The sequence below is a fragment of the Lotus japonicus genome, chromosome 4 (assembly GCF_012489685.1).
Source record: "Lotus japonicus ecotype B-129 chromosome 4, LjGifu_v1.2".
In the NCBI taxonomy this organism is placed as follows: domain Eukaryota; kingdom Viridiplantae; phylum Streptophyta; class Magnoliopsida; order Fabales; family Fabaceae; genus Lotus; species Lotus japonicus.
This window is the reverse complement of record NC_080044.1, coordinates 74,649,171-74,665,180: the sequence shown is the minus strand read 5'-3', so window position 1 is coordinate 74,665,180 and position 16,010 is coordinate 74,649,171. Positions and strand designations below refer to the sequence as shown.

At 36.1% G+C, this 16,010-nt stretch overlaps 2 protein-coding genes across 3 annotated transcripts; one reads left to right on the top strand and one right to left on the bottom strand.

The window, feature by feature from the left end:
• The first annotated feature begins 4,507 nt into the window (after positions 1 to 4,507).
• On the top strand, positions 4,508 to 6,129 carry LOC130714957 (uncharacterized). The gene is made up of 3 exons (XM_057564943.1): positions 4,508 to 4,726; positions 5,000 to 5,156; positions 5,922 to 6,129. Exons 1-3 carry the CDS (start codon positions 4,724 to 4,726, stop codon positions 5,966 to 5,968), a joined length of 207 nt encoding a protein of 68 aa, XP_057420926.1. The 5' UTR covers positions 4,508 to 4,723; the 3' UTR covers positions 5,969 to 6,129.
• A 2,247-nt stretch (positions 6,130 to 8,376) lies between these two features.
• On the bottom strand, positions 8,377 to 11,615 carry LOC130711236 (F-box only protein 6). Of its 2 annotated transcripts, none has more exons than XM_057560767.1 (2): positions 11,336 to 11,615; positions 8,377 to 9,812 (listed from the first exon to the last, which is right to left on the bottom strand). In XM_057560767.1, the coding sequence occupies exons 1-2, from the start codon at positions 11,461 to 11,463 to the stop codon at positions 8,579 to 8,581; spliced, it is 1,362 nt and encodes a 453-aa protein (XP_057416750.1). In that variant the 5' UTR covers positions 11,464 to 11,615; the 3' UTR covers positions 8,377 to 8,578. The 2 variants fall into 2 exon arrangements, with proteins under 2 accessions (XP_057416750.1, XP_057416751.1); XM_057560768.1 differs by having other exon boundaries at positions 8,377 to 9,750; positions 11,336 to 11,494.
• Between the last annotated feature and the right edge of the window lie 4,395 nt (positions 11,616 to 16,010).

The following is a 16,010-nucleotide window of genomic DNA, read 5'->3' as shown; positions in this document are numbered from 1 at the left end:
GTACATTTTGCCAAGGGTGATATTCCTTCTTTATAGGCTGCATCAACTCGCTGGGTGAAGTAGTTATCACTACTTGAAAGGTCCGCAACGATTCGAAGGAAAACATGTTTTTGCATCCGATACCGACGACGAAACATTGTATCGTCATATGTAGGCTCATTGGCAAAGTAGTCCTCAATTAGCCTTCGGTTTGCCGCTGCATGATCTCTACGGACATACTTTCTGCTACGAGGTGCCCTATCTTCCAATATTTTGTTTTGATGCTCCCTAACTTGGTTGAGTATAAACGCTTCTTCAAGTTCAGAATTTTGAAGGTATGCTGCAAAATCAAAAGGATTTGGAACTGGATTTTCAAAAGGATTAGGATCCATTTGTTTTGAAATTGGAAGAGATTTGGGATATTGGTTCTTGTGACAATCACAAGAATTCGAAGTAGACTAGAAGAGATTTGGGATATTGGTACATCAATGGATCTATGAATCCATATATATAAGTACATTGAATGGTGGACACTGGTGGATTCGAAATAAGTTATCAACTAGAGTTAATAATCGGAAAAGGACAAGATTCGAATTGAGTGGAACATATTCAAAGACATTAAAGCCAAGCACTACAGACTTGACACCACTGGTAGATTCGAAATAAGTTATCAACTAGAGTTAATAATCGGAAAAGGACAAGATTCGAATTGAGTGGAACATATTCAAAGACATTAAAGCCAAGCACTACAGACTTGACACCACTGGTGGATTCGAAATAAGTTATCAACTAGAGTTAATAATCGGAAAAGGACAAGATTCGAATTGAGTGGAACATATTCAAAGACATTAAAGCCAAGCACTACAGACTTGACACCACTAGTGGATTTGAAATAAGTTATCAACTAGAGTTAATAATCGGAAAAGGACAAGATTCGAATTGAGTGGAACATATTCAAAGACATTAAAGCCAAGCACTACAGACTTGACACCACTGGTGGATTCGAAATAAGTTATCAACTAGTGTTAATAATCGGAAAAGGACAAGATTCGAATTGAGTGGAACATATTCAAACACATTAAAGCCAAGCACTACAGACTTGACACCACTGGTGGATTCGAAATAAGTTATCAACTAGAGTTAATAATCGGAAAAGGACAAGATTCGAATTGAGTGGAACATATTCAAACACATTAAAGCCAAGCACTACAGACTTGACACCACTGGTGGATTCGAAATAAGTTATCAACTAGAGTTAATAATCGGAAAAGGACAAGATTCGAATTGAGTGGAACATATTCAAAGACATTAAAGCCAAGCACTACAGACTTGACACCACTGGTGGATTCGAAATAAGTTATCAACTAGAGTTAATAATCGGAAAAGGACAAGATTCGAATTGAGTGGAACATATTCAAAGACAATAAACCATACATTAAAGCCAAGCACTACAGACTTGATACCACTGACAAATTTTTAAAGCGAACACGACAGACTCGACACCACTGACAAATTATTAAAGCAAACACTACAGACTCGACACCACTGACAAGTTATTAAAGCAAACACTACAGACTTGACACCACTGACAAATTTGACCGAATACAGACAAATACTCGATTGAAATCAATTCCCAAATAGCTCTTGGGACAACCTCTTCAACAGCTCTTTCTTATGGTCATCGAGGTTCTCTTCGGAAGTTAGCTTTAGATACAAATTGGTTTTCATCAATTGGTTAGTCTCTGCTTGCACCGATGCTAACTTCTCCAATCGTGCAAGCTCTTTCTCCTTCATTCCTTCGAATTTACCCCAACCCCAACCTTTGTCCTCCTCCAAGGGAGCTTCTCTACTTTTCTTTTTATTCTTTCTTTTAGCTGCCTCCCTACCGATTGGACGAGGGATTGATCCTATAGAGGTTGAATCACATGCATCACTGTCGTGAGATCTCTTAGTTTCACTACTTGCTGAGCCACTATTTCCTCCTACTTGACTACAAAAACGTGGCAGATCACGGAGTTGCATCCATTCTTCCATCAAAGTAAATTGAACATTTTTCCCACAGGCGAATAATTCCCGCGCTTTTGCCAAAACATCATTATCCGACCAACCGCTTGCTTGCTGACGCTTAGCGGCATCATAAGCGCCAATCCACTTACCCAATATTTTGTTCATATAATTCCAGCGGTTTCGGCATGCATTTCCATCACGCGGAGGATCAAATGAGCAATGCTCATTACAATACTCAGCAATATCTTTCCAAAATGTTTCTCCTCTCTGATTTTTCCCCACAACACTACTTGTTCCACAGTTAATCCACCCACTAATTAACACCAAATTTTGTGCAGTGTTCCATGCTGGTGACTGGGTTTTCTTGCTCTTAGGAGTTGTATCCTCTTGATTTGGAGTGGTATGATTAGCAGCTGACATGCCACCAAAACTCATTTGTGTTGAAAATTCGGGAAATTCGGTGCATCAACACTTGGAAAATTTCCATTCACCATTGGCATATGACCACTAGACGGGGGTGTTTGAGATGGATATCTCATAGAGGGATGAAAGGATGACTGGTTGGAATTTGTTGCAAAATTGTTGAGATTTTGAGGACATGGGTAGGAAAATTGATTCGAATCTTGATAATTGTTGAGATTTTGAGGACGTGGGTAGGAAAATTGATTTGGATCTTCATAGTTGTTGCGATTTTGAGGACGTGGGTAGAAAAATTGATTTGGATCTTCATAATTGTTGGGATACTGAGGACGTTGGTTAGACCAATATTGATTTGGATCTTGATAAATGTTGGGATTTTGATGACGTTGGTTGGGAAAATGATTTGGATCTGGATAATTGTTGAGATTTTGGTTGTTAGATGGGTAGTTAGATGAATTCTGGGTGTTGAAATGGTGATTGTTGTGATCCATTTCAAAAGAAAAGCTAATAGAAAGATAGTAAGATGGAGAGAGATAATAAGAGAGTGAAAAAACTTGGTTTTTTTTTTGTGTCCAAATCAAACGAACCAAATCTCTATTTATAGAGAAAAAAAAATCATGAATTTTGGTATATTTTTTTTTTAGAAAATATTTTTTTTGATGAAATAATTGAGTTCAAAAGATAAGGATAAAAGAAATCCGGACGGCCAACAGAATCGTGACACGTGGCGGCTGCAGGAAAAAACAAATTCTGCCTCTCTCCTCCCAGGCGCGTCACGCGCCTTGTCTTGCCGTGTGGCACACGCGCCTGGGAGAGGCCAACCCACGTCTGACGCGTGGCACACCCGGCAGCTCTCAACAATGTTGAGGAAGCTCAACATTTTGGACGTCCCTCTCTCCTCAACAACCCTTTCAACATTTCTCAACAGCCATTGCACCAATTCAACAAAGCTCAACAATAATCCTCAACAGCCATTGCACTTGGTCTTACTTTCTCTTCACATTTTCTCACACATTATATATTATTCATATCACTCATTTCTCTTCATAATTACATAAGATGAAGGTGAAAAAGATATGTTAATTAAACATTATTCGAAATAATTTGAGTAGAATGAGAAGAATTAATTATGAGTAAAGAGAAGTAAAATTGAGGTTGGATGGGTTGAGCCTCTAGCGTCCTAGGGGGTGGCCATGAGCCCATGACCTCAAGGTGAGTGGGAATTCCTCAAAATATCATAACTTCACTTTCCCTTGTTGGTTTCATCTTCTACTCCATGTTGTTAAACTTTTTTGTAATTGAGGAAGATGCATGTTTTGGGAGACACTCCAGTCGATAACTCCCCAGGTCAATCATATTGTTTCTTCACCCGACTAATTATAGGGACGACATACCTCGACTGACCAACCAACCAAGTAATTATGGACTAGCAACCAAAACAAAGGTACGAAGCTCAAGAATGTACTAGGCATTCATGACCGCCTTAAACCATACAATCTCAAACTCTATAAAAGGCAAGGTCTCCGCCTTAAACCATACAATCTCAAACTCTATAAAAGGCAAGGTCTGGAGAACATAAAATACATATTAATCTATCTAATTTCTCATTCCCTTAAACTCACCTTATAACTTGTGCGTCAAAGTATCATCGCAAGGACCCTCCCGGGCACGACACACAACAAAGCACCGTGCAGATCATCATCTCGCCACCCCCTCCCCTCCTAAGTTTCATCGTTCTTCCTCAATCAACACCCTTTTAGGTGATCTGATCAGATTCTCGATCAAATCAATGCAATTATTTCTTTTCATGTTCATCGTATCTCGCAGAGCAGCGGAATAACAAAAATAAGTTTATGTGAAAGATAAATTACACTAGTTCAGCTTTTTTTTATGGTACATGAAAAATTAAATTGAGCTATCCTTTGGACTGTTTGAAATCAATCAACATAAACTAATACTACTAGTAATTTTTTTTTTGATTAAGCTAACATGCCTAACCGGACGCGCTAAATGTAAAAATAGTCCAATACCGCGGCGCCGCGTGTCCAGGATTACATATGTTTAGCCAATAGCGAAGAAGCCGTGACGCTGTCCTCGGGGATGGGATCCACAAATTGAGCTTGTATTTATTTAACCTCAACCGAAATAGCCAGCCTTCCACTCTTTCTTCAATAAATAAATAAATAAAACGCGCAAATAACTCCTCACACAATCTCAGAAAGAGTCACGGATCGGATCGGATCGGATCGGAACGGAACACCGCACCACCACCGTCTTCCACCACTTTCCGGCGATCCCCTATCCCCGCAACAAAAACATGGTATGGCACTCTCGATTCAGATCTATCAGTTTCATTTTCATATGATGCATTTCTGATCTGATTTGTCGTATTTGCAATTGAAGTCAATTTTGTTGTTGTCAGATCAAATTGAATTATGAATCCCTATTCCCTAGCTTGTAGATCGTTATTTGTTTTGTATATTGATCTGAAATTGGTGAATTTCGATTGTGTAATTTGGATCGGTGCATTTTGTGTTTGAATTGTTGGTTGGATTTGAAAATTGAAATTGAAATTGGGGGAATTTTTGTGTAGACAACATCAAGGCGCCTTGCAGACAGGAAGGTGGAGAAGTTTGAGAAGAACATCACAAAGAGAGGATTTGTGCCAGAAACAACCGCTAAGAAAGGGAAAGACTACCCTGTTGGCCCTGTGCTGCTCGGTTTCTTTGTCTTTGTTGTCATTGGATCATGTAAGATAAGATTCTCATTTTTATATCATCCTAATTTTATTTGATTAGCAATTTTCACCTTGACATGAGACATGATGATTAGGGTTATTCCTGTGATGAATTGTATTGTAAGCATTTGTTGTTTTTGTAATATTATTTGCTACTGTGAGCATTTTTTTTATTACCAGCATTAGATATTGGGAAATGTTTGACAATTCATGAAGGGAATCATCTAGGATACAGATACTAATGAGTCATGAAAATAAGCAAGCAAATCATTTTTTCATTATATAGGTTCTTTGGTTGATAATATCTGATATGTCTTCTTGTATTCTAGTGCATTGGTGGTTAACAAGGACATTCATATACCTTTATGATCTAAAGTACCTGAGTATATGATTTATGTCTGGAATCATGAATTAGAGATTATTTTCCAATGCCCTCTGTAAAAAAATGTTGCAAATCTTCTTGTTGAATCAAATGTGGGGTCGTGGGGATCTTGGATTCATAACGAAAGTACTTTTGTTTGTTTGTGTTTTCTAAAAAGGATTAGAATTAGAACTGGTTGAGGGAGAGGAAAGGGATTGCATTGCTAAAGTGGAATTCAATTCGGGATTAAGAAATCCCTTTAGGAATTGGTACCACTTGAGCAAAGGATTAGGATGATATTTGCTTTGGACTGTGTTTGTTAGATTGTGATTGTATTTACCTTTCTTCCATTTACATTATTCATGGCTTATGTTTTTGTAGTTTCATTGACATATTCTTTTTGCTTTTATTGGACAGCTCTCTTTCAGATAATCAGGACAGCAACGAGTGGAGGCCTGGCTTAATGGAGCTTTGATTTGGACTTGTGTTATCTTCTCTTTCTTAGCCCTTGTAGACAATGGCCATACTTTCCTACATGTACTTGTACTAGAACCAGTTCCTGTTCATGTTTTGATGAACCTTAAGGATTTTTAATTTATATAACCACTGTGTCTCTTCTCTTTAATTCTATCGAAGGTTAATAGGGGAGGCTTCACTTACATTGGGGTTGGATAGGTTTGGATGAATTTTAGAGAATTAATTACGAATTATGAATATGATTATAGCATGGCGTAATGAATTAATTCTTAAACTCTAAACCCCAAACTTGTTCATGGCTGGGGGAGGAGGAAATGGGAGAGAACGTTGCAGGCCAAAAAGTCAAAATTCAAATTATCGGTTTAGCTGTGCGAACGTGCTCTTGTTTTTGGTGTGGTTGAAACAATGGTTGGCATATAATTCTATAGCACACAACACAAGACAGAACCGGTGGGCAAAAGTTCAGATAAAATCACTTTTGGGTGAAATAAAGCAAACACATTCCGCCAGTTGATTAGAGTAGAATATGAATGAATTTTTATCTCAATCAAAAAGTCAATTTGCACTGGTGTTTATTGGTAAAACTATTATTTTGAAGTGAGAGTTAATGTGGATTTGCATTGCTATTCAAACATAGTCAATATTGTCGTAAGATGAAGGGCATTAATTTTCTCACCGTCTTTTTAGATATTCATACCATCCTTTTTGTGATTTTTCAATGTATAATTTATATTCTACACTTATATTTGATTTCCATAAACATAATACGGTAGATTTAGATGCTAACAGAATATGTGAGGATGATGAACATTCAATACCTAAAATGAATGTTGACAAAAGAAAAGATGTATCCAGAATAGGAAGATCACGAATCTTTGTCACCGCATGGGGGGGAGTTATCCGATTGTACTAGGAATCTAAATTGAGTATTTGTCTCTAGCTCATTTAGCCGCTGGAGTTTTGCATCCTTACGTGTCTATGAAATGGGGTCAATGAAAATGAGGTAGGGTGCACATGGGTTGGGTTGGATGGATTTTTGTCAAAATAAAATCCGAACCGATCAAAATTGTCTGGGTTGGGTTGGGTTGGATTTCACGAATTTTTTCTTCGGACCCAATCCGAACCAACCCGACGAAGTTTGGATTGGGTTGGATGGATTTATTGGGTCACTATATTAAAATAATAATATATCTGAAATATTAAAAAATCTTGCAAAAATTATTATAAATTCATAAAAAAGTTATAAAAAATACTAAATATGTTATATACTAAATTGCATGAAAAAGACACAAAAAGTTATAGAAATAATACCACATAAATGACATATAGCCAAATATCATGAAAACATAAAATTTCATTACCAAATGACATGAAACAATCTAATATAAATAGTATCTAAAAAGTGAAAAACAACACTAAATGTCATGTCATGACACTTAGAACTTAGATTTCTCCAACATGTCAAATAACTATATATAAACATGTAACAAATAACTACGAACAAATACTCTAAGTTCAAATATGACAAATAACTACAAATACTTAAGTCTCAAAGTTTCAAAAAGTCATCACTCCGACACTAGCACTCCAAGTATGAGTAAAATTATAAAAATTATTATTATATGTATGGATTCTGGGTTGGGTTGGATGGATTTGAACTGAATCCGAAATCCGATCCGAACTTGGTTGGGTTGTAGTAAAATCCATCCGACTAACCCGATTGCCTGATCCAACCCGCATTTTTTCGATTGGATCGGATTGGGTTGGGCGGGTTCATTGGATTTACCCGGCCCATGTTCACCCCTAAAATGAGGTTATACACATCACCAATTTTTCTGTTTCTTGGTAGAATGGATTTCTAAAGAAGATAATGTGCAATGAACCGCGGAAGCTAATCCACTAGACCTGTAATAGACCATCAAAGCAATCAGTGACAACATCATAAAGGGGTTCAACGTGGAGGCGCCAGCCCTCCCAATTATAAAATAAAGGGGTTCAACGTGGCTGACATTCTATCAAAAGATATATCTTTTTGGCTTTTGTTTTACTATGATCGAGATAAGGGTTTGTTTTTTCATGAATTCTTGAGTTGTTTTTTGTGTTTGCTTCAATTGTATGTTTTTCTCAATACTACTTGTTTCTTAAAAGTATCCCAAAAGATTGCCTTTCATGGGCCAACACATAATGAAACATTGAAATATAAGTCATTGCTCCTCATCATTTGATTAGAGGAGCAAGTCACAGTTATAAGAAACCTCTATTTCTGTGATCAAACGCAATATAAATTATCTGCATTACGCAAAGCAAAAGATATTGCAGTGGTTGGTTCATTATTCAATTAGAAAACAGAGACAACTTTCTTCATACACATAGAAAACAAGTCTTGGAAGCAAGGTAATCAAACTGAATGCCTGAGAGCATTAAGTATTGAAGAAACGTCAAGTTTACAAACCCATATCATTTTCCATCTGATTTGTTAACCAGAAAAGAACATTATCATTACTACATCAACATCAAAGGCCAGCAAAGAAAATAGCAAAGGAACTAATGATTGAAGGGAAATGTTCCTGAACCATTGTTGTACCATACAAGCTAAATCAAGCCACAGCAGCAAGGCATGGATGAAATGCAGTACCATACGCTATCCATTGCCGTTTTCTTCCATGTGGCACCACGCACGCAGGAACCTTCAACCATTCCCTACTCGCGATGTTATAAGTAACTAACCGATTCATCTGTCTTGACCTCAAGGACAACATAAGCAAGCCTTTGTTCCCCAAGCAAGTCATCCGAACGTGCTTCCCGTAGAAATCCAAGCACCATTCATTTGGCATTCTGTCAACCTCCTTCCACAACAACATCATCTTCTGCAGCTCCCATATGCACACACAAGTGGCGGCATTCTTCGAGAGTAGCCCCACAAGCATGATCCGGCCACCGCACTCGGCCAGCGCGTGGTCCGTCAGGTGCAGCGGCCCCGGGATCATGTACTGTGTCCAAACCCCGGTTTCCATATCATAGGAAACAATCCCTTCTGGATCTGAATGCATGAAGTAGACCTTGTTGTCAATAGAAACAGCCTGTGACCTGAAATTGAGTGATAACGGAAGTTTAATACCTGCAGGCATGTTTCCTTGACGGCTCCAAGATTTTCCCACTGAGTCATAAATTTCATACTCTCCATCACAAGTGACCCACAGTATCTTGTAGGAGTTCCCATTTATTGTCATCCCTACACCGATGCGAGACCAGACCTTAACCGACCGGGCCGGCAACTCCTTGAAGGATTGAGTCAGTGGATTACAAACATAGAAGTTTCGATGACCAATGTCAAGAAAGCAAACTAGACCCCCGGCAGAAGCCATTGGTAAAACAATCAACTTTGTGGGCAGTGTTGATATAGTCAGATGATACCATTTTTTCACAGAAGGGTCATACATGGCTCCCGAGTTTGCGTGTTCATGAGTTATGGTGTAAAACCATGGATTTGCTTGTGGAACTTGAGCACAGTGCTGAGAAAAACTTTCAGAGGCCAGCAAGGAATTCCATCTTCGGCATACAGAGCGGAAGCGGAAGAATGTGGCAATGGGAAGTCGCGCAATCACAGCTTCAAATAGATCTTCAGGAAAATCTTTCCAAATTTGTTCTTCCATAGCTTCAGTCACAGAGGATCTTTTAGATGACTTTTCCTTGCTCCTATCTCTTCGACACTTCTTAGTAGACGGATGCTTTACAAGGTCCATTGTACTGAAACTTGCAGACTTTCCAGCTGTCATTACAAGGTCACAGAAGTCATCTACGGAGTTATCATCAATGTCAAAGAAGGACCATCTGTGAAAAGGATGACCAAAGATATTCATACACTTCAAACTATGAAGTAGTAGAACAAACATGAAAACAGAGACCAACATGAATCATAGGAAAAAAAGCATAACCAAAAAGGAAAATAATAAACAAGTTGGTATCCCAGCCCAACATTTAGACTGAGCTAACCTCATATTTCAAGGATCAATAAGGTACACAATTATACCAACTTGAACGCAGAAGGAAAGCTAGTGTGGCGCTAAGTTTCTACTGCTAGGTTTTTACTTCATATAATACTATATAACTCGTTTGGATGCAAACCAAGCACTCATTGGAGCTTATTTAGTGTTTTTTTTTTTGTAGTAGATAAGCTTCAATAAGTCTGTATCCAAACGGGCTCTACGACAAAGAAACAACGCAGGAAATCCAGAAAAAGTAACTTTTATGCGATATTGACTATCAAAGCACACGCTTCAAAATATAAATGTTCAGATATGAATACACTAGATATAATACTAAATACTACTAACTGAACATATTGGACTGTGATCTTTACATTTACAAGTATTGCTTACTTCCAAGTTTGTAGTGTAAGAGCATCCTTCATAAAGCTTAGAATCAAATAGTATCAATATCTTACATAGTAATAAACATACATGATGTGGAAGCTTCTAGACTACACCCAGTGGTGATCTCACACGTGCCTCTCTTTGACTAACAATGTTTTTCGCACCCTTATCGCTAGAAAAGATTGTTGTATGCTTCTTACTTACATGTCTACATGTTACTAATACCATGTTTGGATTATGTTCTCTTTCCTCAGAATCAATTCCGGAACCCAAAAGCTGCACACAGAAGCTTCTCCCCAAAACTGATTCTGACTTTAGAATCAATTGTAGAAAGATTTCCAAACATGCACTAAATCATGGTGATTCATATTCATAACCTAATTTGTGTCAGAATCCTGTCAACCACTTCCCCTTTCTCTACTTAAAGTGATCATTTACTTTAAACACACTCAAACTACCAGACAACATTGAGACTTCCAAGTTAAGACTAACAGAAGAAACAGAACAATGTTCAACTAAGAACTATCAACTTTAGCCTGATCATCAGAGTTTTTTTGTTTTATTTGTCTAAACAACAATAACAATCAAAGACTTTCTTACAAAAAAACATGCCACCAGATCTTGTACATGTTCTATATATCCATCTAGAATCAAGACTTGAATAAAAACAAAATAAGCAAACAGAAAAAACCACTATAATCCACAGGACAACACCAATTTCTCAATTCATTCTCTAACTAGAAAATTAAAGGAAAATCTCACATGGTCTATGGAAGTGGATTTTGCATTAGGTTATGCAACAGAGCAGAGCAGAAAGAAAGAAACAAAGTAACCGAAGTGGGTTGTGTAAAACATGAGTGAAAGAGAAGAATATATATTTATAAAGTTAGGAGAGAAAACCTAAAAGCGGTGGAGGAAAGGGAAGAGGACAAAAAATGAAGCAAAAATTGAACGGAAAGTAGATCTAGTAAGGAGGGGGACCTGGGTGGCGGTTGAGGATTAGTGTGATGTTGCAGAAGGATGAATGAAGGAGATTGTGAGGGGTCCGACTCCGAGAGATGCTTCAACTGTCCGATGAGGTGCCGAAGCATGGCAACCCCTTCTTCCATGCCCCAAACCCAACACACTCACACAGTTTCTTTCTCTCTCTAATTCACGCACTCTTTACTGTTTGTTTTGTTTTGTTTTGTTTTGTTTTGTTTTGTTTCTCTCTCTAACTCACCACGCACTCTTCTCTCTCTCTCTCTCTGTGTTTTCCTTCTCATCCACTCTTCATTCTCCACGTTGCCTGACAGCGTACGACACACAAACGAGTTTCACTCACCGCTCTCTCACCCGTGCGGTATTTATTATATGCCTCCACACACATACAACTTCATTTTACAACCCACTTTTCTTCATTTCGCTATTGGGAGGGACTAGACTCAGAAAAACTACACACCAAACGACCTCGAGTAGGCAACACCCATGTAATAAAAAAGCATTAAGTTCCTACGGCTAGGAGAAGGATCATCATGGACGTGAGTATTCAACTCTAGATAGTGAGTCATATTAGCCAAACAATCTGCAACTTGGTTTGTCTCTCGTGGAGTATGAAGACGATTAACTTTTCAGTACTTGAGCATCATCTCTCGGATCTGCGACACACTCTTTTTAAACATGACATGTCTGAACAAACATTTTGTGATTAGAAACTGTGTGAATAGTGCGCATGAACAATGCCTGCAACAACAGTTAGGGCTTGCTTTAATTTAATTTGGGACAAATTTTATTTGTTAGTTGTGTTTGTTTGTAACTGTCTATTGGTGGTTATTAAATAAGGGGTGTGATTGTTCATTTGTTTCATTTAGAAGTTGTGTTTTATGGGGAGAAACTAGACTCTCGAATTCCAGAATTAGGAGAGGTTGGTTCTCGAAAACCAATGCTTGCATAATTACTTTATAATATAATTCTATTTCTATCACTTTGCTGCTAAGAAATTTCTCACTTTGTTTCACTCCTTTCATTTATACTCTAAGCGGGATTGCTATAATGCATACTTCTTTGACCCCTTCAAGTCGTCAAATCGATCTTAAGAAGATCATTGCTTACTTCCCAGTAGCCCATGTGGATTTGGTGAAATCAAACATTTTTTTAAGGAGTGAGTTTGGGGTTATCTTTTCTGAAACAAGAATAATAAATACATATGCCAATACATCAACTTGGATCGAGGAAACAAATTCTAGCGGAGCAAAATCTCCACTTAATAAGGACTTTCGTTTTAGTTCTTTGTTAAACTAATGCAAATGTGAAATTAAATTATACTTTTATTCAATAACTTGTGGGTGCGGATGAGATGAATTTGATATTATAGATATTTATTCATACGTTATCAGTTGTCATAACCGTTAAGAAAAGCAGGATGAGATAGATAGACTATGTTTGAAAGAGTTTATTTGAGCTTATCTGATAGCACAAGCGCTTGTGTAAGTGTTTGTGAGAGCTTATGCAAACAACTTATGGTATGGCCTACCATAAGCTTATTTTGAACTTATTTTCATAGGCTACTCATGATAGCTTATGAAAAAAGAGCTTCTGCTTATATACAGTTTATTTTCAATTTATTTCAACAAATTTTTAAAAATAGCTTATGAATAAACGCCTATGTCATAAACGCTTATGGTGACTTCTGATCATAAGCACTTAGTTAAGCTATTTTTTTCAAACAGGGTCTTATATCATGTTTGGAAGAGTTTATTTAACTATAGCATACAACATAAAGTTTATTCAAGTGTTTGAAAGAGCTTACGTAAATAGTTTTGGTCTATTTAAATTGTTTTGAACTTATTCCAATAAGTTTTTTTGCATTAGCTCATGAATAAGAGTTTTTTCTTATCCGCAACATATTACTATAAGGGCTTAATTAAACATTTTACTTGAATGCACCCTTTATCACTTTATGACCAGTGGCGGATCCAGGACCCGGGGTTGGGGGTTCAAATTTTTCAAATGATCACATCGGTAAAAATTAAATTACAAACAACTTTAATATGTTAATACATCAGAAATTATATAATTCATAGTTGTCCTCTACGTGATTTTGACAAATAATTTTTTTTACTTGAAATTATTTTTAAACAAAAATTTCAAATATTAGAAGAAAAAATCACAAATTCGAAAATATGATACTTAGAAAAATTGAAAAAATTAAAAATAATCGAAAGAATGACAAAAATCAATATTTGCAAATAAAAATGATTTCATTCGAATTTCAGCATTAATATTTTTTAATTTGGGACTTTTCAACAATATTCGAATCATCCATTAAAAAAATATATATATATATTCGAATCAAATAAAAATTTCTTATTTTAGATACCCAAAATTAACACAAACAATCATGCCTTATAACTGACATTAATGACTGTGATTAATTCCAAAAATTATTAAATAGACTTATTTACATTTTCCAAATTCAAATTTTTAATCCGTTATTATTCATCGTTATCCCTTTTTTTTTGGTACATTGGAAGATATACATCGTTATCCCTTAATTAACCTTTATGATTTTGAACAATTAAAATTATGTCAACTGATCATAGCAACACATTCCTATTATGTTTGCTTTGATCGTAGCAAATTAGCCTTGGATATTAATATTGGAGGTTTGCCTTTTATTGTGTGTGAAAGAGAGAGTGAGAAGAGTAAGTGAGTGTGAGTCTTTGGTGCAAAACTTAGTTTATTACTATAATTTAAAATTTTCTGGGGTAAGTGCAATTCTTTTTTAAGGGTTCATCTGAACGGCTGAAACCCCTCAATAAGGGCTGCCTGGGCTGGGTCGACCAATGTTTATGACATGCTATTATCTTTCTACTTTATTACATTAATTGTCTTTTATTTGGCATATAAGTTACCTACGACGTTTATTACATTAAGTTTTTTTACTAAATTATTGCTCGAACTTTCTAATTTATTGCATTGATTGTTTTTTACTTCATGAACTTTCCAGATTTTCAAATCACTGCATTAAAAAAAATTAATTTGATTTATTTCATTAAATTTCCTGACCATGTTAAATATCTTCAAACACTTGGAGGAACTTGCTTGCCTATCTTTCAAGACAAAATGAATACAAAAATCAACTATTTGTGCTTTGTCTTTGCAATTCTATGCATTGCTTTTCCTTTCGCTTCAGGTAACAAAAGCTTACAATGTAGTTATGTTTTCCCTTGAAATTGAAAACACTGGCTACAAAAACATACGCTCTATTATTTTTATAAAAAAAATTCAGTGAACTATGCGTCATGTATTTTTTCTTCCACATTTTAGATTCCCTACTTGTAACAAAATTTCTATCGGTATAAAAATTATTTCGTTTTCATTTTTTAATAATTCAACGAAAATTAGAAAGTGTTTTTTTTATTTTCCTCCATAAATTAATATTTAATTATGACATGATTCCAGTTGGATAACTGTATAGAACTTTTTTACATTATCGGTGCATAGTACTTAAACTCTTCTAGTATTACACAAAGTAATAGCTTAAATATTTTAATCATTTCAATAAGGATAAATTTAATATTGTCTAATAATCATGAATTCGAACTTGTAATCACATTACAAACAAATAGTAATTGTTCTAATTTAGCCATATATAAATTATCCATGGATACTCATGAAATGATCATCAATAAATGAACTCTTCAATAATTCTAATGACATTTTACTGGTTGCAGGAGAAACTATTGGTGTATCGTCTGACCCTTGGAGATATTGCTATAAGTTTGAAGCATGTCTAAAAAATCACCATGCGTGTGTGAATGATTGTTATAATCAGCGCTTTCCTAGGGGTGGTTATTGTGTAAGAGATAAATGTTGTTGCAAAGGATGGTAGGTTAGATATGTTGTGTACTACGCAATTTTTACCATTCCCATAAAACATATGGAAGAATAAATATATTATTTTCAATTTAAAATAATTTTTATAAATTTAGTTAATTATTATATCTCCTGTTAAGCAAAGATGTTCAAGAAAAAATACTATTCCAATTATATATATATATATATATGTTGTTTTACGAATATACCTTTAAATATTATTTAATCACTTATACAAGAATATCATCATCACTTAATTAATTAATAAGATAAATAATTATATAAAAATTAATTTATTAAATAGGTAAAGGACACGCCTGTTTTATCTTTTTTTGGTAAATGTCGTTAAAGAAAACAAAAACTAAGCCCTCAGATGATAGACACCAAGGCTATCCGCCAGCAGCAAAAACTCGATCCTTGGAGGAGGCATAGAGTAAACGATTCCCTGCACAGTCATAGGGGTGGAAATAGGCCAGGCGGCTCGTCAGGGGCCTATGGCTTGGCTCGTTAGAGGCTCGGCTCGGCTCGGCTCGTTTATTAAAAAGGTCAGGCTAAGGCTTTTTTAAAAGCTTGATTAACCAAAAAGGTCAGGCCCAAGCTATTAAAAAAGCCTATTTGGCCTAACAGGCCGGCCTATTTATATATTATTTGATTTTTTTTAAACTGATGTATACTTTAGTATAAAACAAAACCCTAAGTTCCTATCCTAACCTAGATTAGAAAGGTTCCAGACATATTCAACACGGCACATCATCAACCGCACAGGACGCAGGGTGCAGCCGGCCACCACTGTCGGTCT